Consider the following 23,611-nt stretch of genomic DNA (forward strand, 5'->3'; position numbering starts at 1 on the left):
GTGTATAGGATTCGGCCTGCGACACACTTAGGTCCTCCCCTAACCTGGACCCTCCCCATACACACTTAGAATAATTTTGGCTAGGAAAAAAAAGTCTCTTCGACATCGGACCTGGATTGCTTTTCTGAAGGTACGAACAGTCTACGAGACGACATTGTTGATAATAATTGTATCTTTCGATAGTACGTTTGCTGTTTTTATAAATATGATTTCATGTTTTAGGCACGTGATTATAGTCAGAATGGCGAAAATTATTAGTATCACCATGATTAAAATTTAAAATTCACCTCACATAAATCTAACCACACAAATATGCATGTACTCAAGTGCAAACACCTAAACGCTGTTCATGTGCTATCGCCTTTTTTTAAACGTGAAAAAAGTTTTTCTGATCCTGGACAGCAGATAATAAATACGCCGTGCTTGTTTCTCTTTAAATTTGTACTGTGCACCCAGAATATTGACACCCGGAACCGGCGATCTCCGAGACAAGAACTTGTCGCGTGAACAAGATGCGCGTGTCTGACGCCCTGTTTGGCGGCTGCGCGCGGCTCAAGTAACGGGAAGCCCTCTTTTCACAGACGAGAGAGCCAAAACCCCGAAGTTCCCCGAAGTTCATGTTTTTTTACGTATCTTTAATGTAGCTATCCTAACCAAATTTAACCACTCACCACCAGGGGCGCTTGCGTCCCTGGTCACTAAATCCAGTACTGGACAACTGGAAAAGCGGACCACGAGTCCAAGTGCCCAACCCCCGCATGGTAGACTCTTTTCTACTCTGTCCAACACTTCATCCAGACCATCCTCTGTCTCCTGTAAATTCCAACACGTAATGCATGCCAATTTGCATCCCGCATGAATGTGCCCAGGGTTTTCCCTGTGTCTATGCAGGTTTTACCTGGGCCCAACCTATCTCTAGTTATAGTCTAGATTTAAGAGTGAGGGGAGTTAGTCATGGCGCCAATCGCTGCCATGGCTGGCCAATCCCCTCCTAGCACATGATGCATGCGACCCTCTCCTTGCATGGCTAATCCCAGCATGACTAGGCGTATAGGCTTCGGCCTGAGACGCACCTAGGTCCCTCCCTAACCCGGACCCCTCCAAAATACACTTAGTTTTAGTTAGGTTAGGAAAAAAAAAATCCTAACCAAATCAACCGTGCACAATGTTTTAAAGTCTTTATAATGTAGCTAACCTAACCTAATTGGCCATTAGTATCCTTTTATCAACACCGCCATATTTATTTACAATGAACAAAAAAAACCGAAGATGCACCATCGGGCGTTTGGCTCTTTCGTCTGTGAAAAAAAGGCTTCCCCTGAAGTAACGGCCCGAGCGGTGCCATGATCAAGTGCGCGCGCCGCTCCCAGCCGCCCTCGCGCAGGGATGACAACTTGTGGGGTACCCCCCAAATTAAAGGGGAACCAAGTTGTAAATGGTTTTTTAGGGGGTACATTTATTTAGAGGGATTCTTTGGGGGGATTTTTCAGCGGGTACATTATTTAAGATTTTTTTTTTTGGGGGGGGGGGGGGGGGGGGGGCGTGACGAAATTAAAGGTATATCTTGAAAAAAATGAAGGAAAGAAAAGAACAGCAACTCAAGTGGCGCTGATGGCTGAATTTGGCTTACGACCAATAACAACCTGTTGGTCAAGAGAATTCCGTTTTCACTTTTACCGCTCAACGTTTTCAGGTGTGTCCGTTAGTTTGTTGTCTACTCGCAAGTTTTATTGGATTGCAAAGTCATTTATGTTTTTCTGTGGTTACAAGGAATAAAAAAAAAACGAACACTTCTTTTCCAAAATGCAAAACAAAAAAACAAAAAAAATATCAGCAAAAAATATACGAAATGTTGGGAGACCGATCCGGAACTTCAATATGTATTCTTTAAACCACAATTAGATTCGTACGTATATAAAATCCTAGATACTGAATGTTATTTTTCAAAATTATTACGCTCTGTTTGGGCAGAAAAATAAGGAAAATGCAAACACGGCATAATCTATATTGAAAGTGCAATGAAAACTTGAGGGGTTTTCGATGGACATCTAGGGCGATGTGTCGACGTGTAGTTGGTCCCTGGGGGGAAACACTGTGCGGGAGTTGGCACCACTGCCCGGGTCACCTGCTCGCAGATGCAGGCGTGGGACCGGCCGGCCGCCTGCTGGTTCACGCACACTCCGTGGCCGCACAGCGCCGCCGAGGGCGCGTTGCCGCACGTGTCCGACTTCTGCGTGCAGCGCACCCCGAACCAGCCGGGCGCGCAGGAGCAGCTGCGAGCAAACACGAGTCCGTCAGGGGGAGACCTGAGATGCACATCAAGTTCTGCCATTCCCGATCACACCCGAACGATTAACCTTCGGCCAACTTCAGGATTTGTTTTTTTTTTTTTGCGTGGGAAAAATTAATTCAAAATTTAAAAGTGGTCGGTTAGGTTAGCTACATTAAAACACTTTAAAGCACCATGGACGGTTAGTTAGGTTAGTATAGCTACATTAAAATAAACAGAGAAATATAAATATATATATATATAAATAAACCCGAGGTTGGCCGAAGATGAATTGTTCGGGTGTAATCGGGAATGGCAGAACTTTATGTGCATCTATGGCTTGCCGTCAGTCAGGTGGCCCACGTGCCGCGAGCGAGTCTCTCGGCTCTCGCCAGAGACGTGTAGCATCCGACCTCGGTAACGAGCCGAATTCGTGTGTTCTCACGTTGCAAATACACTTATGATACGAAACTCACGCCACTGAAATTTAACTTTGAATACTTTAAAATAATGCCGATCGCGATAAATATATACGCAATCTCACGTAGTATATATTTGAACCCACCGTTAGAATTCGCTGCCGGAGCAGCTACGTCGGCTATTGAAACGTTTGATTAGCAGGACGAAATGTTAAACTATATAATGAAACGGCTCGGGTAAAAGCGAAAAAGACTTAAAAAAATAATACTAAACCCCAGCTTTGCACTTATTTTCGACAATAAATTTGATTAAAATATTGCCCACCCTGTAAAAATTCATTAAACCGTTGATACTATAAAGTTTATCTTTGGTTTTGTGAATTTTGGTTTGCGCCATCCGCCACAGTTGGCAGCACCGTGGTTACACATTTACGTCCCATGCGACTTCCGTTACGGTCCCAAAATTACTTCTCCCAGTTGTCGTATACCGAGAGCTAAGATGTTACATATCAAAAATCTTAAGTAAATGGCGAGTAAAAGAATAATTTTACAATATTTTGAACACTACATTATTGCTAGAGACCCAGAAATTTTGCAAATTCTTTCGGTCGCAAGGTAGACTGCAAATGTGTATACCTTTGCATTGATTTGATGATCGATCACAATTATTGTTTGGACACTACCTTCTACGACTGTGGGCTGGCAACTATCAGCTAGCAGTATACACGGCTCCCCTCCAAAGAAGGTGAGGTTCCACAGTAAGGAATCATCCAATAGGAAATCATATATATATATATATTTCGGGTGTATATATGACTGCGCTATAAATAATACAGTAGCCACGTAAATAAATTACACTTAAACACTGGTAAGTACAAGGGGTTTGTTAAACTTTACACTTACAATTTAAGTAAGTACTTATAATGTGAACTAACGTGAAATAAATTATGCCTGGTACGTTTATTGCATTTGGTAATGAGGTTTGGGTCGGGGGGGGGGGGAGAGAAGAGGGAAGCTAGACACGATTTCTGCCCCAGGTGAAGGAAAGCCTAGATCCGTCCCTGCTAATACGTGGTCGTAAAGAAGACTGGTCCAAACTTGCTATATTAAAGAGATTAAAAATATTTATACATAAAGTTACGTCCGCCCACTTGGTGTAGTGGCTGGTGTGCCAAGGGGCCTGGGTTCGATTCCCGACCGGGAGGGTATTTCCAAACCTTCTCCCTGGGTCCAGGACCGGGTGCTTGGGAGGTCCCGTTCACCCTCACCCCACGTACGACAAGGGCGAGCCAGCGTGGAATCACCCAGTCTTGTGAAACCATAGTCATGGCTGTGCTCACGACACCCAGATACGGGATAAACGACTCATCATCGTCGTACAGGAAGTAGTTATGGATATGCAGGGTGGGCACATCAGGATGGGTCGTTACCTCAACGCCGAAATTCCACAACGCCGAACGTACAATAACGCCGAAAACCATAACGCCGAAATGCCAAATTGACCACAACGCCGACAGCTAGAAACCTTCTGTGTACCACAACGCCGAAATACAGAAACGCCGAAAAATGTTGCTGCGGGGAGGGGTCCACAGGTGCAAAATGAAAAACAACTGAATGAATTTGTGCGCTAACCTTACCTAACCTAACCTTTGTGGCAGTCCTGCAATGACATTTTTCGAGGTTAATGTATTTCGGCGTTGTGGTAATTCGGCGTTGTGGTACACAGCAGTTTTCTAGCTGTCGGCGTTGTGGTCAATTTGGCATTTCGGCGTTATGGTTTTCGGCGTTACTGTACGTTCGGCGTTGTGGTATTTCGGCGTTGTGGTGCGTCCCCCATCAGGATTCCTTTTCTGAAGAACCACATTCATAACGCGAGAAGAAGTTTATTCATTGTGTTTCAGTAACAGCTGCACACCTTTCCGCCAATATTGAAACTGCGTCTTTGAAGGAGAATGAGCGGTGTTTATTTTGTGGTTTTTTTAAAATGAGTGCTTCCAAATGTGCTTCCTTTTTCTTATGAATGAGTGTCCAGTGTATGTCCTTTTATTTAATTGTGCATCGTCAAGTCGGTAGTCTGGACATGAATGGTGGTGGTTCGGAGAACGATGCAGAACTGCCCTGAATAAACATGCCAACGCATGCAAAGGATTCGCTTCACCTTCTAAGAATATTGCAGTAATCGAGAAACTCTAGTTATTTGATTGTGTTGGTAGGTACTTGTAGAATTTACGTAATTAATTGTTTATTTGTAAATTTTATGTTTTATTTGTCGTACATATAACTTTTTTATATATAAATTGGTGACATATTTAATTAAATGCATATATTTAACATAAATGTATATATTTTCATCGAACAAGGATCGAACCAAAGACAGGAATCAATCAAATCAATCAGTAAATTAACTGCTTTTTTTATTTATGAATTTTGGAATTTTTTCCGAATTACTAGCTCAATATTTACAGATTTTTAAGATAGCGGCCAAAATGGCGGACGTGATGTCATACTGGTTGTAATAATATATTCCTTGATATTAGTCGTGGGGGTCAGTACGCCAGCTACCACCACAAAGAGAGGGTCCGTCTACATTTTTTATATTATTTTGACCGCGCCGTGTTCGAACCGAGCAGGTACTCCATGAAATAAGAATTTATTAATATTTTATTAAATTAATTTTTTACAAATTTTAAAATCGTTTCTGATTTTTTCGATAATGATTGCAAAATTGCAATGATGACGTCGTCATTAAAAATGGCGGACGTGACGACATAATTCAAAATTGCGGAATCAAAAATAGTGGAATGTTCTACCGTAACGAAAAATGCAACGTTTGAGAGTGGAGAGCTCGATGACAAGATGGCTGAATTCAAGATGGTGGACGGGGTTAAGGTCCAGTTTAAAAGCCAAGGTCAATGTCAAAGGTCCCCTCTAGAGACTTACTGTATGCTGGTCCATGGGGAATTTAAGCCTCTTTGGGGACATTTCAAGCCTTCAACATTTCTGTCCCCTGAAAAGGTAATTTTTTTCCTTCGAAATAGGTACATTTTTGGGAATTTTTGATAATCTAGAGGACTTTTTGAGGTATTTTGGACACTAGGATAGAAGCCGTGATGACACAATCCAAGATGGCGGTAGACAACCATCAATCCACACCCAGAACCCAGTGCCAGGAGGAACTATGATACATTGCAGAGCTGGTTGAACTACTTACTCAAAAGATCCTGGTCGGTTCGTGCAGGTAGCTCCATTCTGACAGCCGAGATCTGTCCCAAAAAACCGCGCGCACTCGTTCACGTCCATCTCACAACGTGGCCCCTGCGACCACAAAGGGAATCACGGTGTTATACATAGCTACACATAACAATATAAAAACTTATATTAACAAACTCTGATAATTGTTTCTTATTGCGTTTCCAGTTGTAGATAAACATAAAATATTAAAATAAAATAAAAAAATGAATTAGAATGTAGTTGTGATGAAAAGCTGTATTACCAAAATATGAATCTACACTGTAAAAAAATTTCACTTTAAATTTAAGAAGAACGATGGTTACAAATTATCTAAGGGGTTCTTCATGAACTACTATTTAATTCTTAAATGTACGGATACAAATCAAACTTACTTTGAATACGAACCCACAATAATAATTTTGTAATATAATAAAAACATTAAAAACTGGTTAATAGGCGTGCAGAAAACATACTTATTTTTAGTTATTAAATTAACAGTATGTAGTTTACGTTAGTTTTTTTATAAATTATAGTTTTAGTTTTTATATTTACTTTAAATTTTTATTTGATAACATAATAAATCTGACTACAATTTTAGAGCACGTATTGAATAAATAATTGTATATTTTTCCGAGCTATTTCCTTAGTTTAGTAATTTTTTTAAGTTTTTTGGTATTCTACTTAATATTGAGGGTTTTATGTAGAAGTAATACATATATTTTTAAAATCTGTGATTGAGTGTAAGCCAAGGCGGTGTCCCCAACACGTACAAACGAGATGAATGGGTAAACAGACGAGCGACAGTGAGAAGAGCGAGAGGTGACTTCGACGAACGGGAAGACCTCGAACCCCTGGCAGCGGCAGGGGCAGCCACTCACCTCCCAGCCGGGAGGACACCTGCAGATGAACTTGTTGTAGGAGTCCTCGCAGCTGCCGCCATTCTGGCACGGGTTGCTGCTGCACTCGTCCCTGGCGAGAGTCTGCACGATCTGCCGGACCTGCCTCTCCAAGTTGGTCACCTGCAAGCCGCACCCACGCTCCTCATGCTCACCCGTTACCTTATGTTATGTCATGTTATGTTGAGAGCACAGCCATAAGCGCCGTACTCCAGGTAAAACCCCGTCAATGAACTGTGGCAGTAGTGTATATACGTTCCTACAGCCACACTTGGACCACCATCAGCTCTCAAAAATAGTTTCTTCCAACTAACGTATTTTTCTCAGGTTTGAGTTATTTAGATAGCAATTATTTCAATAGATAATTTGTTATTAATAATTACATTATTAAAACCGTGATACCCATACACTTATCTTTATTAATGTTGTGTTTTTCTATAGGTATATTAAAACATTGACGGGTGACAAAAATAAATTACAAATTAGATAAATGATATTAATTTTTTAGAATCCCAATATTAATTGACTTATAAGTAATGAGCACATCATATAGGAGGATGCTTACACGTCGAGTAACAGCATTTAAACGAAATTGCTGTGTTGCACCCTGAAACAAAAAAAAATTCAAAACATGTTAACTGTGTTGATATTTATTCACTTATGTATGATAATATATTTTGATCATGCAAGCTATAAGCTGGTCTAAGTAGCTAGCCAAGTACTCCAATCTTTTTACAGCCTTTATCTAAGAATAACAGGAGAATATAGACTGTTTAACCAGCTAAAACGTTGTGTGAAAAATTAAAAGGGTATCAGAAAGTAGACTCGCCAAGGAATCAACAGGTTTTGTATATGATCACAATTTTGTTGAAAAATAAATTAATTTAAGGCATTTCATCATAAATTTGTGACTTTTAGTAAAAAAAAGGACTCTGTCTGGTTAAGGTCGGGTTTAAAAACTTCGCAAAACACGAAAGTATCGTTCAATTTTCTATTTCTTGAGTTTCGCTGCTTACGTTCCTGCTTTCTGTATTCAAAAAGGGTTCCAAAAACATTTTAAGAAGAAGGCGCTGTGCGTATTGGCCACGGTGTTACTTTTATTACATGCATGATGTGTCCCCTATTAAACTATCGGGCAACAAAAGCGAATGACGCTTTTGAATTAAAATATTAAAAATTATATACCTTTTCTTGAAAAACAAATTGAGCTAGTTTTCAAATAGGTACTTACCAGGGACAGGGCAGCAACTAGAGTCTCTGGCACCCGGGGCATGAATGGATTCGTGCGCCCCCCCCCCCTCTTTTTTTGCACATACCACACCAATAAAGCGGGGGGTCTGGGGGCCGGCCCTCCCACGGAAAAATGGTGCTATTTAAGCATTTTCGGTACCTACATGAAACAGTTTCTGTGCTACTGTAACTTCCATGCATGAACCCACTAGTAGGAATTACAATGCAAGCTATTTCGGCGCCCCCACAGCTTTGCGCCCGGGGCGTATGCCCCGCTTGCCCCCCCCCCCCCCCCCCCCTAGTTACGGCCCTGACCAGGGATGTATGACATCTAACCTCGGTAACGATCAAATTCGCGTGTTCTCGTGTTCCAAATAAAATTATAATACGAGAATTGGGCACAAAAAATTAAGTAGAATTCTTTAAAATTAATAATGCCGAGAGTGATAAATGTACGAAAATAATGGTTTCAACTATATTTCTGGACGCGAATTACAAGTAATTTCCGCACCCGTCGCTAGACTTCGCTGCCAGAGCAGCTACGTTGACCTTAGAATCATTTCATAAGCTTACCGAAATGTTTAAACTATATAATAAAACGGCCCCGAAAAAAGCAAAATATATTTAAAAAAAAAAATACTAGTAGTATGTAAATGTACGTCCTGGGACAGGGTCCAGGGTGAGGTGCGAGGTGCCGGCCCTACATCTTTGATTTGTGACGTCACGGCGGCCATCTTAGATGATCGTGACCTTGACCTTTGACCTTGACCTTGAAATTTTACCCTCAAAACGTGTCAAAATTTGCCCAAAATTCCTCAAAAATCGCCAAAAATTCCATTTTTGTGGAAAAAAATTCCGCCAAAAAATATCAAAAAATTTCTCTTTTCGAAGGAAAAATTCCCGTTTTGAAGGAAATTTTTCCGTTTTTAGTCCTTAAAAATCCGAGCGGCTAGAAATGTCCATATAGAGGCATAAGCATCCATGTCTACAGCCTCCGATAAGCCTGTGATGTCATCATGGAATATGCCATTCTGGATTATGACGTCACCGTTGCAATTATCGTTACGGTCGCCATCTTTAAAAACTTTATTATCCGATTTTAATGAAAAAATTTTTAAAATTTATAAAAAAATTAAGTAATAAAATTTTAATAAAAATATTTAAAAAAAACAGACTTTTTTGACACGGAGTTCGGAGTCCTCGGTTCGAACCCGACGAGAGCAAAAAATAAAAATGGAGACTGATCCTTCCCCCGTGGTGGCTGCTGGCAGACTGACCCCCACCACTTATGTAACGTCATCTAGTATAACGTCATGTCCGCCATCTTGTCGTCGTTTGCTGGAAGCGATCATCATTGTATCGTCGGCTAGAGTGCGCTGACGCCATGTTAGTGTAATTCTTACCCGCTAGAGTGCAGTAATAATTTATTATTACTAAGGTAACCGCGATCTTGAAATGTGAGCGCCATCTTGAAAATCCGAAATTTTTATGCTAGAAATGCGGGAACAATTTCAAAATTCATTAAATAAATTGACAATAAATATTCGGATCGATTCGATCGATTCCCGTCCTTGGTTCGATCCTTGATCGATGCAATAATATCTAATTGTATGGAAAAAAATAATAATTTCAATAATCAATGTTCAAAACTCATTAAATAAATTGTCAATAAATGTAATGATTGATTAGATCGAATAAGGTCCTTGGTTCGACCCCTGGTCGATACAAAACAACTTTAATTTTAAAAAATACCACAAAAGCGACAGGTTTAAGAAATTAAAACACCGCAAGTTCTTTTAAAAATTTTATTACATAAACTTAACACAACTACAAGTTAAAAAAAACACAGACAAAGTACTTAAGTCTTGTGGATTTCTCGATTCAAACAGTCTTCTTATTGTACGGACTAAGCCTTTTACATGACTTTAAATGTCTATCCGATCCGTTCATCACCGCAGCCAGAGACGGACTGAAGTTCATATCACTTATATAGTCTCATTAGCCAGTACAACACATGAGTCAAATCAATAACCATGTTCATTATACTTCTCGGAGCATTTTTTATAATGACGATGTAAGCTATCGAGACGTGAAATTAGTTTATTGCACTTATTGCACTGAAATTGTATTCTTTGAACATTATTAGAACAACCGCTTCTTTCATGTCTGCGAGCATTTGCGGTGATAGTAAATAATGCACCACAGTATTTGCACTGATGCGAAGTACGCTCTTCACTAATTGAAGTATTCAATGCTGATGAAACTTCAGCTGATGGTGGAACTGCACATATCGAAGTCTCCTCCAGTGTTGTCATCGGCGTTGCCAACGGGATCTGCTCCAAAATCGTCGACGCTGACGTCATGGTTCCCGTAGTCGATGGTACATCCTCCATCGAGTTCGTCGTTAAAGTCGGTAAAGATGCCATCGAGGTCTCAAGAACAGGCAATTACACGACTTATGCAGCAGAAGAAACAAACTAGGTGATCCGTACACCGTCGACGGCAGTAACAAACTGAGCGTCCTGCTGTCTAGGACTCGTTTATAAACATGCACCGGTTGGAATAATACGCTAGTCAAATCAAGAACAATTTACTAAAATACTAGAGTCAAAATAACATTAAAAATAGAAGCACCATCAACAAAAAGGAAGCACATTTGGAAGCACTATCAACAAAAAGGAAGCACATTAGGAAGCACCATCATCAAAAAGGCAGCACATTTGGAAGCACCAACAACGAAAAGGCAGCACATTTGGAAGCACCGACAACGAAAAGGCAACACCATCAACGAAAAAGCAGCACATTTCGAAGCACCGACAATGAAAAGGCAGCACATTTGGAAGCACCGACAACGAAAAGGCAGCACATTTGGAAGCACCGTCAACGAAAAGGCAGCACCGACAACGAAAAAAGGCAGCACCGCCATCGAAAAGGCAGCACATTTGGAAGCACCGACAACGAAAAGGCAGCACCGCCATCGAAAAGGCAGCACATTTGGAAGCACCGACAACGAAAAGGCAGTACCGCCATCGAAAACGCAGCACATTTGGAAGCACCGACAACGAAAAAAGGCAGCACCGCCATCGAAAAGGCAGCACATTTGGAAGCACCGTCAACAAAAAGGAAGCACATTTGGAAGCACCGACAACGAAAAGGCAGCACATTTGGAAGCACCGACAACGAAAAGGCAGCACATTTGGAAGCACCAACAACGAAAAGGCAGCACTGTCAACGAAAAAGGCAGCACATTCTGAAGCACCGACATCAAAAAGGCAGCATTATCAACGAAAAGGCAGCACCATCAACGAAAAGGCAGCACCATCATAGAAGAGGAAGCACATTTGAAAGCACAAGTCACGGAACTAAGTCTTAGAAATCTGAATAAAAGAAAAAAAAACATTTAATTTTTTAATTACAATTATTTATTTCTTTACATTATACAAATACAAGTAAAACAAGCCATTATTGTATGTAGCCAGCTTTCCTCAGTTCTTTGAGTATGAAGGATATTTCTTTGATGCACAAATAGTTTCCTGCACAAAGCGAACCATGTAGAAGTCTTAGCCGCTCAACCAATGTGTTTGGATCTTTCCATGATGTGTAATCAATCTCTTCTACCACCATCTTACTTGCTTGGTTATTATAAATATTATGATCTCTGGTGTCTTCGATTTTAACACCAACCTCAGGGTAACTTTCATTATCGAGACAGTGATCATCACAAGCTTGATCATATTTATTTAATATATCACGACGTTTCCATCGTTTCGGTCTCAGGACACCGACACATTCTTCGATCTTGGCAGCTTTAGGTGCTTCATCACAGTCTATGTCTTTGTCAACAGCCTCAGAGTCACTGTAACAATCACCGTAGAAGGCATAGTATTCGCCCTGATTATCGTTAGAATTCGATGTTGATGATGTAGTGTCTTCCTCGTCTTCATGCTTCCATTTTAGGAGTCCATAATTTTTACAAAGTAGGAAATATCTACTTGAATTCGGCTGGAATATAGTCTCACTTTTCACGTTAAGGATTCTTCCATTGTCTTCATTCTTCCATAAATCATCAACCTCCTTCAATTTAAGTTCTTTGTCGAGTTCGGAAGAGCTAGGAACATTATTATCGTAATGCAGATCACTCTTCCTTAGCCTAGTAGATTCATCGTTGTCCTCTAGCTTGTACGCAGGCTTGACGTTACAAGTTCTGCCATGTCTTTTTAAGCTCTCTCTCCGCGTAAACGACTTGCTACATCGAACACAACTTATCATATTGCGTAGTGGATTTTTAACACAGTCATACTTCTCGTGTTGTCTTCCATTCTTTCTCAAGATAAATTCTTTGCTGCAAAACTTACACCTATGTTCTTTCGATACAGCGTCCGGAGAAAACCATCAAATGTCTAGTCAGGAATAATCAGAAGCACTCGGAGAAAACCATAAAAAATATTGTCAAGAATAATCGGGAGCACACAGAGAAAACCACCATAATATTGACAAGAATAATCGGGAGCACACGGAAAAAACCACTACAAGTTTTCTGTGATATCATAAAATTACAAAAAAAAAAAAATAATAATAATAAAAAAAAAATAAAAACAAAAAAAATACAAACCAATTTTGCTAGCTTGTGAACTTCTCATTGACGTGCAAAGTTAGGGTTCTAGTACAAGCCAGAAGAGGCTAAGGAAGAGTGATCTGCATTACGATAATAATGTTCCTAGTTCTTCCGATCTCGACAAAGAACTTAAATTGAAGGTGGTTGATGATTTATGGAAGAATGAAGACAATAGAAGAATCCTTAACGTGAAAAGTGAGACTATATACCAGCCGAATTCAAGTAGATATTTCCTACTTTGTAAAAATTATGGACTCCTAAAAAGGAAGCATGAAGACGAGGAAGACACTACGACATCATCAACATCGAATTCTTACGGTAATCAGGGCGAAGACTATGCCTTCTACGGTGATTTTTACAGTGACTCTGAGGCTGTTGACAAAGACATAGACTGTGATGAAGCACCTAAAGCTGCCAAGATCGAAGAATGTGTCGGTGTCCTGAGACCAAAACGATGGAAACGTCGTGATATATTAAATAAATATGATCAAGCTTGTGATTATCATTGTCTCGATAATGAAAGTTACCCTGAGGTTGGTGTTAAAATCGAAGACACCAGAGGACATAATATTTATAATAACCAAGCAAGTAAGATGGTGGTAGAAGAGATTGATTACACATCATGGAAAGATCCAAACACATTGGTTGAGCGGCTAAGACTTCTACATGGTTCGCTTTGTGCAGGAAACTATTCGTGCATCAAAGAAATATCCTTCATACTTAAAGAACTGAGTAAAACTGGCTACATACAATAATGGCTTGTTTTACTTGCATTTGTATAATGTAAAGAAATAAATAATTGTAATTATAAAAATTAATGATTTTTTTTTTGTATTCTGATTTCTAACTAAGACTTAGTTCTCGTGACTTGTGCTTTCAAATGTGCTTCCTCTTCGTTGATGGTGCTGCCTTTTCCTTGATGGTGCTTCCAAATGTGCTGCCTTTTCGTTGTCGGTGCTTCCAAATGTGCTGCCTTTTTGTTGTCGGTGCTTCCAAATGTGCTTCCTTTTTGTTGACGGTGCTTCCAAATGTGCTGCCTTTTCAATGACGGTGCTGCCTTTTTTCGTTGTCGGTGCTTCGAAATGTGCTGCCTTTTCGTTGTCGGTGCTTCCAAATGTGCTGCCTTTTCGATGGAGGTGCTGCCTTTTCGTTGTCGGTGCTTCCAAATTTGCTGCCTTTTCGATGGCGGTGCTGCCTTTTTTCGTTGTCGGTGCTGCCTTTTCGTTGACGGTGCTTCCAAAAGTGTTGCCTTTTCGTTGTCGGTGCTTCAAAATGTGCTGCTTTTTCGTTGATGGTGTTGCCTATTCGTTGTCGGTGCTTCCAAATGTGCTGCCTTTTCGTTGTCGGTTCTTCCAAATATGCTGCCTTTTTGATGATGGTGCTTCCAAATGTGCTTCCTTTTTGTTGATGGTGCTTCCAAATGTGCTTCCTTTTTGTTGATGGTGCTTCTATTTTTAATGTTGTTTTGACTCTAGTATTTTAGTAAATTGTTCTTGATTTGACTAGTGTATATTTCCAACCGGTGCATGTATATAAACGAGTCCTAGACAGCAGGACGCTCAGTTTGTTACTGCCGTCGACGGTGTACGGATCACCTAGTTTGTTTCTTCTGGTGCATAAGTCGTGTAATTGCCTGTTCTTGAGACTTCAATGGCATCTTTACCGACTTTAACGACTAACTCGATGGAGGATGTACCATCGACTACGGGAAACATGACGTCAGCTTCGACGATGTTGGAGCAGATCCCGATGGCAACGCCGATGACAACACTGGAGGAGACTTCGATATGTGCAGTTCCACCATCAGCTGAAGTTTCATCAGCATTGAATACTTCAATTACTGAAGAGCGTACTTCGCATCAGTGCAAATACTGTGGTGCATCATTTACTATCACCTCAAATGCTCGCAGACATGAAAGAAGCGGTTGTTCTAATAATGTTCAAAGAATACAATTTCAGTGCAATAAGTGCAATAAACTAATTTCACGTCTCGATAGCTTACATCGTCATTATAAAAAATTCTCCGAGAAGTATAATGAACATGGTTATTGATTTGACTCATGTGTTGTACTGGCTAATGAGACTATATAAGTGATATGAACTTCAGTCCGTCTCTGGCTGCGGTGATGAACGGATCGGATAGACATTTAAAGTCATGTAAAAGGCTTAGTCCGTACAATAAGAAGACTGTTTGAATCGAGAAATCCACAAGACTTAAGTACTTTGTCTGTGTTTTTTTTAACTTGTAGTTGTGTTAAGTTTATGTAATAAAATTTTTAAAAGAACTTGCGGTGTTTTAATTTCTTAAACCTGTCGCTTTTGTGGTATTTTTTAAAATTAAAGTTGTTTTGTATCGACCAGGGGTCGAACCAAGGACCTTATTCGATCTAATCAATCATTACATTTATTGACAATTTATTTAATGAGTTTTGAACATTGATTATTGAAATTATTATTTTTTTCCATACAATTAGATATTATTGCATCGATCAAGGATCGAACCAAGGACGGGAATCGATCGAATCGATCCGAATATTTATTGTCAATTTATTTAATGAATTTTGAAATTGTTCCCGCATTTCTAGCATAAAAATTTCGGATTTTCAAGATGGCGCTCACATTTCAAGATCGCGGTTACCTTAGTAATAATAAATTATTACTGCACTCTAGCGGGTAAGAATTACACTAACATGGCGTCAGCGCACTCTAGCCGACGATACAATGATGATCGCTTCCTGCAAACGACGACAAGATGGCGGACATGACGTTATACTAGATGACGTTATATATATATAATTTGACATAAGTGGTGGGGGTCAGTCTGCCAGCAGCCACCACGGGGGAAGGATCAGCCTCCATTTTTATTTTTTTGTTCTCGTCGGGTTCGAACCGAGGACTCCGAGCTCCGTGTCATAAAAGTCTGTTTTTTTTAAATATTTTTATTAAAATTTTATTATTTAATTTTTTTATAAATTTTAAAATTTTTTTCATTAAAATCGGATAATAAAGTTTTTAAAGATGGCGACCGTAACGATAATTGCAACGGTGACGTCATAATCCAGAATGACATATTCCATGATGACGTCAGAGGCTTATCGGAGGCTGTAGATATGGATGCACGGATTTTTAAGGACTAAAAACGGGAATTTTTCCCTCAAAACGGGAATTTTTCCCTCGAAAAGAGAAATTTTTGAATAGCAGTATTTTTTGAAATTTTTTGGTGGAATTTTTTCCACAAAAATTGATTTTTTGGAGATTTAAATGAGGAATTTTGGGCAAATTTTGCCCAATTTTGGCGAATTTTGACACGTTTTAAGTGTAAAATTTCAAGGTCAAGGTCACGACCATCCAAGATGGCCGCCGTGACTTCACAAATCAAAGATGGAGGACCGGCACCTCGCGCCTCACCCTGGACCCTGTCCCAAGACATAAATTTTCATACTACTAATACTAAACCCCGGATTTACGCCTGAATTTCGACAAGGAATTTTATTGAAATGGTGCCTACCTTGTTGAATTTCACTAAACAGTGTTAATACTTTAAAGTTTCCCTTTGGCTTTGTGGAGTTTGGTTCGCGCCATCCGCCACAGATGGCAGCACCGTGGTTACACATTTCCGTTTCATGGGACTTCCGTTCCATTCACGATCACTCCTACCAAATACCGTGTACAGAGAGATAAGATGTTACACATTAAAAAATTAATTACGTAAGAGTTTGAATTTTACCGAAAAACTACGGCTGTATGTTCATCTCGAAAAGTAAGTTGAAAATATCTACACAACATATTTTATAAAACGCTTCCCATAACTCGTATAAGCCTTGAAGTTATGCCAAACCGGTCTTTTTTTTTTTTAATATTTAAGAAACTTTTATGAATGAACCCCAAATGTCTGGGAAATGTCTAATTCAACAAAGTTTCACAAACATTGAAAATATTTTCGCTGAAGTAAATTTATTTAATGGAAATAATTTAGGGTAACATCCTTATTTTACATGAATTTTGGCGATGCCGAGAAATAATGTGGTTTTTAAATGCTTATTATTAATCTTCATTGCAAAATTAACGATAAAGGTCTTCTTACTGTACCTACTACCCTATACCCTACCGATTTCGCGAGAAATAATAAAAAAATAAAAATCTAAATACTTTGACGCCTGCCAAGTATGTAACACTTACAGCACTCAATCTGAAACAGCTCCCTAAAATCAGGGACACTTATTGTTAAGTGATGTAATGCAAAAACTGGTATTTGAAAGAAAACTTTGAACTAATAATTAAATTAAAACAACTACAGACGTAACTTAAAACACATAAACTTGAATTATGCAGGTGAAAATTGGTGAAGGGAGGGGAGACGTGCGTAGCTAGGAGGACGTACGATAATTTCTCCCCTGCATACTATATATATGACATTGGCGTACCATAATTCCTGTCTGTTGTACCTTACTACCGTCCCGGGAGTGGTTATAAATGTGGGCGTCGTAGCGGTCACGCTGTCGCCCCATCTAGACGCATTATTACCTAGGTTTGGGTAGGCATAGAAAACATGTTATGTATATCTAGCAATTAAGAATATTATAGGATAAACCAAAACACTAGAGTACGAAAACAGGGACACACTTACCAAACTTGGTAAAAAGCAGAAACCAAAACAAGACATTAACATAAAAATCTTTTTAAAAAAAAATAAACTAAAAATAAAAAATCAAAACCAAAATTAATAACTCTTAAGAACCAACAAAAATTAAAAAATATATATCTCAAAGCCAAATAAATATAAGCCAGGATATTTCTATAATAAGTGTTTGTGTACGATCGGCTGCTAGATAACGGCTCATCCAAAGGAATGGTGGATTATCAGGTTTCCCAGTTAGAATAACTTTAAGCAAGTTAGGAAGCCAATCAAAATTAAGTTTAATATGATACTTAATAAATTCTATCCCTTAGACAGGAGGTAAAAGTCCAGTGGACTGGGCACTCCATATCAAACTGCACGAGTCTCCGGGCGGTACTCAGAGTACATACTCAGGGATTCAAGCAAACAAGTCGCGTTGTCGGCTGTCTCCCGGGGAGCGCGCATATCTCCCGCGGGCTGTGGGCCGGGGTGTGCCCTGGGGGTGGGCCGCCTGGGGGAGACTTGGCAGAGCCATCTGCTACCGATCGCGTCGCGCGGGGGGCGGATACGGGAATCCCAGCCCGAGAGTCGCAATCTCGCTGGAGTGACTGTGAATAACCTACAGCAGTCCGCGGACCACTGGCCGGCATGGTGGAGTCGTTATCACGGCTATCGGGGTGAAAGGCAGTTTGGATGCTGATCGGCGCGCAGCTGGTAGCGGATTCATCGGCGAAGGCACCGCGGGGGAGCTCGATGTGCCCTGGATGCGAAGTGTAGACGAACTGCAGGCCGGAACTGGCGGAGCTGCGGAATGCTGCGCGCGCAACGGAACTGGAGGAAGACAGCGGGGAACTTCGGCCTGGGCCAATGAGAGGCCAGTGGTAGCCCTGGGAGGCCCAAGGTTTTCCCTGTGTCTATGCAGGTTTTACCTGGGTCGCTTTAATTAGCTTTGTGCCGGAAATTTGGTATTTCGACACGTTTTTTTTTTAAATTTTACTATAATTTTAAATTATTTTTGGAAATTTTATTTGGTCTATAATTTGGTTACTAAAGGGCGATTTACACTTTGTTAGGCTGGTGTACTCCCCTTAGTTAAACTTTGTGCCAGTAGTCTGAAGCACCTTTCCCAGAGACGTATCTGATATATTGCAGATCTAATACTTTGCTGGCAGCCAGTTTGACATTTCCCTCGCTTACAGGCACGTCCCAGGCCTGTAACGTTACTTCACTTCATGACTAAAACCGCCTACAGCAGCTCTGGACGAGCTGTTACCATTTCTCAGAGGCGAGCTGACCATAGCCTTTACTGTCACGAATACGTATTAGGTTCTCTCCTCGAAAAGCACGTCATGGACGCTTGTTCTCAGCGTCGTTGCACTTTTGTTCACCCCCCTCTTCTCACGGTTCTAAGAATTCGTCTAAGGCCAATGACAGGTCAGAAACCCCAGCAGACAGCGACCGTCTCCAAGGACGCCTTGCATAAAAAATGTGTGTACCAAGATGGACCGCACACGATACCTAGCGGCAAACTCGCTAACCGCCCAGCCAACTTACCCTGTAGGCCGCCAGAGTGTATCACCTGACTGTCCCTTTAACCCTTGGTAAAGCAGACGCCTTGGGCGAGTCGATTCTTTTATATTTCAGACATCCCTCAACAGGTAGCGCTAAAGTCGGCCAGTGCTACCAACTTCGAGACATCAGTCAGAGTTTTTTTTATGACGCCCACTCGGGGAATTCGGGACCTTTCGGTCCGGACTCCCAGCCCCCTTCCCTCCACTTTTGATTCAAGATTTACTTTTAATTACGAGACGCGGTTCTCCGCGGGACACTTCACGTCGCGACTGCAGACAGACCATTTTTGCGATTATCGGCGAGTCGACGAGACACTACAATACTTCCATCCGGCCGCAACCGACTATGTAGTCGCCTAAATAAGGGATGCTATTCCTATAATATTTTTCAAGTAGTTTAGTCCGTCTGCGTAGTACAAAATGTAATAGTTATTTTTTCTTTTAATTTTTTTTGAAATGATGAAAACGACCGCGCCCAGCCGCGTATTCGCGAGATCCTGTTCCTGGCTGGCGACGCATCTGTAAATAGAAGTCAACTCCTCTGTCTGACAGGGTCCGAGAGCCGGACGCCGAATTAGCATTTTCATCTCCCTTCCTCAACACCACACAGGCGCCCTGGCATCATGTTCCCGCGTGATCTCCGGGAAACGAAGCCCCGACCTCCGGTGCTTCTGTATCTTTTGACCCTTTTCTGAACTTTCTTTAAATTACGTCGTCAGATGCAGTTAATTATATAAACATAATTTCTGGACTTTAAGTATATAACCTGGGATCGTTTAAACATATTTGTATTTTTTATATTGGTTTATGTATTTTTAGTAAATGAAACTTTTGATAATTCCATGTACGGCCGGCCAATAATAATTTTTTTTGAATATACCTGAGAGCTGTTTAAGAATGTAACTAATACTGTACGTTAATATTTTCTTGTATCTGTTATAAGTTTCCTCAGTATGGAGTAATTATATTTCAGACGGAATCACACCTTGTTTTTGTTCATTTCTAATAAACTGGTGAAACCTAAAGATCCACCCAGCAAGGCAAAGATGGTGGTCAGACCGTGGTTTGCTGCTACAAGAATGATGGCAGTTGGCATGGTTTGAACCTTGCTACAGCTTTCAGGCTAGGCAAGCATGGCGCCAATCGCAGCCACGACTGGCCAACAGCACATGGACGCATGTTTGAAACCCCTACACGGTGGAGTGAAGACAGGTCAGGGAAGAACGGTACCGGCGCGGAGGCGGGTACCCTCCCTCTGCCCCCGCCGCGGCGCAGGGACGCCTCGACGCGCTGCACGCGGCGCACCACGCCCTGCGGCCCGTTGAGCGAGGCGGCCAGGTCCTGCACCGTCTGCTCCAGGCCGGCCAGCGAGCTGGTGCGGAACCGCTCCACCGTCTCCGCCGCCGTCTGCGCCTGCGCACAGTCACCCCCCGCGCTGCGACACACTCCCTGTCCTTTGCATCGGCGTGTCTCGTCCTCTCGGCGACAGCCTGTTCCGCCGGGACTAGTGGAACCCATTGTCAACATTGTGTTCAATTGGAGTATTCCTGATTCCATCTCAATTTTCGACACCATTTTGCCATATTACTATTTTTTTTTTTTAAAATCGTTTGGATGCTTGGTAAATGCTTCAAAAAAATTCCGCATTTGTTAGTTAATTTGAAGTGGTGAGAGAGAATGCCTCGTTCTTTGTATTGCGTCTGGCTGTAATAAAGGTTACTGCTTAAAACCGTACAGTTTTTTTTTTGTTTTTATACGCACCTAACGATTTGTTAAAAGAAAAAAAAATGGTAAGCTGCAAAACCAGGAGTCGGGGCTCACAGACGTGGCTTAAACTGGATGAGTAGAAGCAGGCAGGTGTCCTTTTCAGCGTCCTGAAATATGTCGCCAAAGTAGGTCCTAGGAAGCGAGGAAAGGCTCTTTAAAGATTTTAACGTATATTTATAGAATTTTTTTTGAGTAAATTTTTAAGTCATTGGCTTGGTGCAACACTGAAACATGCCATTTAATCGACAAAATTTGAAAAATATTTTTTATAGATATACTTTAAAAGTTATAAAGATCCTTTTCTCGCTTCCTAGGGCACACTCAGGTAAGATATTTTAGAACGTTAAAATGGGCACGTACCTGCAAGATATTTTAGAACGTTAAAATGGGCACGTACCTGCTTCTACTCACCCTGTTAAAGCCAAATCGTTGAGCCCCGACTCCAACCCTCCCCTTGTTTGGTTAATAAGAATTACTGGATTAAAAAAAAATCACATTTTAAAGAATGAAACTTGCTCGAAGATTAAATTATATAGCAAACGAAAATTTGTGATTTAAACCCTCACTTAACATTTAAAACATGCTTTCTTATGGGAGATCCCAGTTTGTTTGGAATCTGCATTCTCAGCACTCCATCTTTTAACTGACAACTGCGGCAAAGTTACAAGTAAGTGCAGTAAATTTAACCGCGAAAAAGCTACCAAATAAATAAAAAATTCTAAACTGTAACCAAAATTTAAAACTAAACTGAGTTTTAAAAAATATTCCAACTTTTACATGAAACTCCCATTTAAAACAATGTTAATGATGGGTTAAACTACTACTAGCGCCGTTAGTTCGCAGAACACCGTGAGCTTCAATAAACGGATGCAGAATGTACGTAAGTTGCCAGACCAATCTATATGTTCGTAGTTATGTGCATAGAAACCAAAAATGCTCTTTTTTTTATTACATACGTCATGTTAACACGTTTAAAACTATTTATTGACCATTGATCTTGTTTTCATGATTAATATGGATTATCGAAAGAATTAAATTTATAATGTTTTACAATTTTAAGTTATAGGGCTGGTGACGTCTTGCGTGCTTTGCATTGGTTGCGTGTGGCGTCGTTGCATCGTTTCATACCTTTCGTAGTTTATAAACCCAGCCTCACTCTCACATCCCAAAGATATAAGCTCTATTTCCCTGCAAAAATATACCTACACTTGTATTTGTTGTTGGGTCACAAATTTTCTCTCAAAATTGTTACTTACAGTTATTGTGGAAATGTTATAGTTGTAAAAGGTCACGCAAGTATTAATACTTATTCATGAACACTTGCGTGTCTTTTTACCGCTTGCAGGCCAAGCCTATTTCTGCATTTCTGCGGGTTCAAATGTCATCTCATCCAAATGAATAAGTTTATGGTAAGTACAACACTTACCATTGTCGTTGCCCGGAGCAGATTCACGCCGTTGATGTTCACGTATCCTCTGCCGGAGGTGCGCAGCGAGATGTTCCGGTGCTGTCCGCTCAGAAGGATCAGATGTCCGTCTTGCGTCAGGATTCTGGGCCTGATAGGATCATGGCGTGGTTAAAAAAAAATTGGTTGTCTGTAAAGATTTTTGCCGCTAGGGTTAAAAAAATGGGTTAGAATTTTTTTAAAAAAGAACAATAATTTCATTATTATGTACACTATTAAGCCCGCTCTTATTTATTGCAAACCCTAAAATTATTATATACTATTTTCGTCTGAATTTAACTACAAGAGGTGAAAAAAACAAGGGTTGAACTCAGGGGCGCAACAACTAAATTTCCAAAGGGGGGGGCAAAATACCTTTTTATAAAGAATCATCAATCCCCCCTATTGAAGCGGGCCCTCCCCCGGGAAAATTTGTATTTCAAGGTGGAAAATGGTGCTATTTAAGCAGTTTTACTATCTAAAAATTAATTACACAGTACTTTCTTTGCCCCCGTTTGCCCCCCCTTCAAGGTTTCAGAGGGGGGGGGGGGCAAAATACCCTTGCCCCCCCCCTGTTGTTGCGCCCTTGGTTGAACTCCCTGAGAAGGCACACTATTAAATTAGTTCAAATATGTTGTAAGCCTTATAAATATTATCTAAAACTTTTGTCAGTGAAATTTGTTGATACAACCAACCATTGCTGCTAATAGTGAAATAAATAGGGATAAAAGATAAAAAATTATAACTCCATATTAGGTAAAATATAAAATCTATAACAATAAATTTTAATTCTTCTAAAAATTATTTAAAACTTTTGTCTGAAAGAATTTTTGATACGACGAAGCAGTACTGCAAGGGGTTAAAAAAAACGGGGGTTGGAATATAAAGAATAGATAAATATTCAGTATCAGGTACAGAAGACAAAAAAAAATAACTTTTTTGTCGTTATAATATCAAATCCGTTATAATTTATTTAAAAATTCTAAAAATTATCTGAAATCTTTGGCTAAAACAATTTTTGATGAAACGAACGATTACCATAAAAACAAAGGTTGAAATTAAAAAAAAACTAAAACTTCCTTACTATTAAAATCGTTCCTATTTATTTTAAACTATCTTAATGTTATCTTAAACCTTGGTCCATAGAACATTTTTATACTACCAAGTATTAGTGTAAGGGATGAAAAATAGTGCTTGTAAGTCAAAACAATTCTTACCTACTTTATCAGGCATATTATGGAATTCGTTGTAAGGCATCAAATGGTGGATGAATTTGAGTTAAAAACATGCGAAACATTTTCGCTGCATGGAATATGAGAAAAATGTTTTGTAGAATATATAGTATGTCACGTAGATTAAGATCTTAAAATGGTCCAGATGTTTATAGAAGTTTCCAGGACTTTTCCAGAAGAAAAATTACTTCAAAATCTACCTGCGGACCCGTAGGCTTTGTGTGCCCAGAGGGATTTTTTTGTACCTACTCTGTGACCCCGACATGTACTGACGTGCGTGTGGGAGATCGCTCGTATGGTCGTATGATGTGTGCAGCGG

At 40.2% G+C, this 23,611-nt stretch overlaps 1 protein-coding gene across 1 annotated transcript in view; it reads right to left on the reverse strand.

The window, feature by feature from the left end:
- Positions 1-23,611, reverse strand: part of LOC134533174 (cubilin) — a 343,648-nt gene that overhangs the window by 313,888 nt on the left and 6,149 nt on the right. Inside the window, exons 3-8 of the mRNA XM_063370538.1 lie at positions 22,043-22,172; positions 20,080-20,262; positions 7,381-7,422; positions 6,798-6,938; positions 5,900-6,003; positions 2,126-2,273 (exon numbers count right to left, since the gene is read on the reverse strand). Of these exons, the coding sequence (XP_063226608.1) occupies positions 2,126-2,273; positions 5,900-6,003; positions 6,798-6,938; positions 7,381-7,422; positions 20,080-20,262; positions 22,043-22,172 (748 nt within the window). The remainder of the gene's footprint in view (positions 1-2,125; positions 2,274-5,899; positions 6,004-6,797; positions 6,939-7,380; positions 7,423-20,079; positions 20,263-22,042; positions 22,173-23,611) is intronic.

Source organism: Bacillus rossius, chromosome 6, assembly GCF_032445375.1.
Source record: "Bacillus rossius redtenbacheri isolate Brsri chromosome 6, Brsri_v3, whole genome shotgun sequence".
NCBI classification, from domain to species: Eukaryota; Metazoa; Arthropoda; class Insecta; order Phasmatodea; family Bacillidae; genus Bacillus; species Bacillus rossius.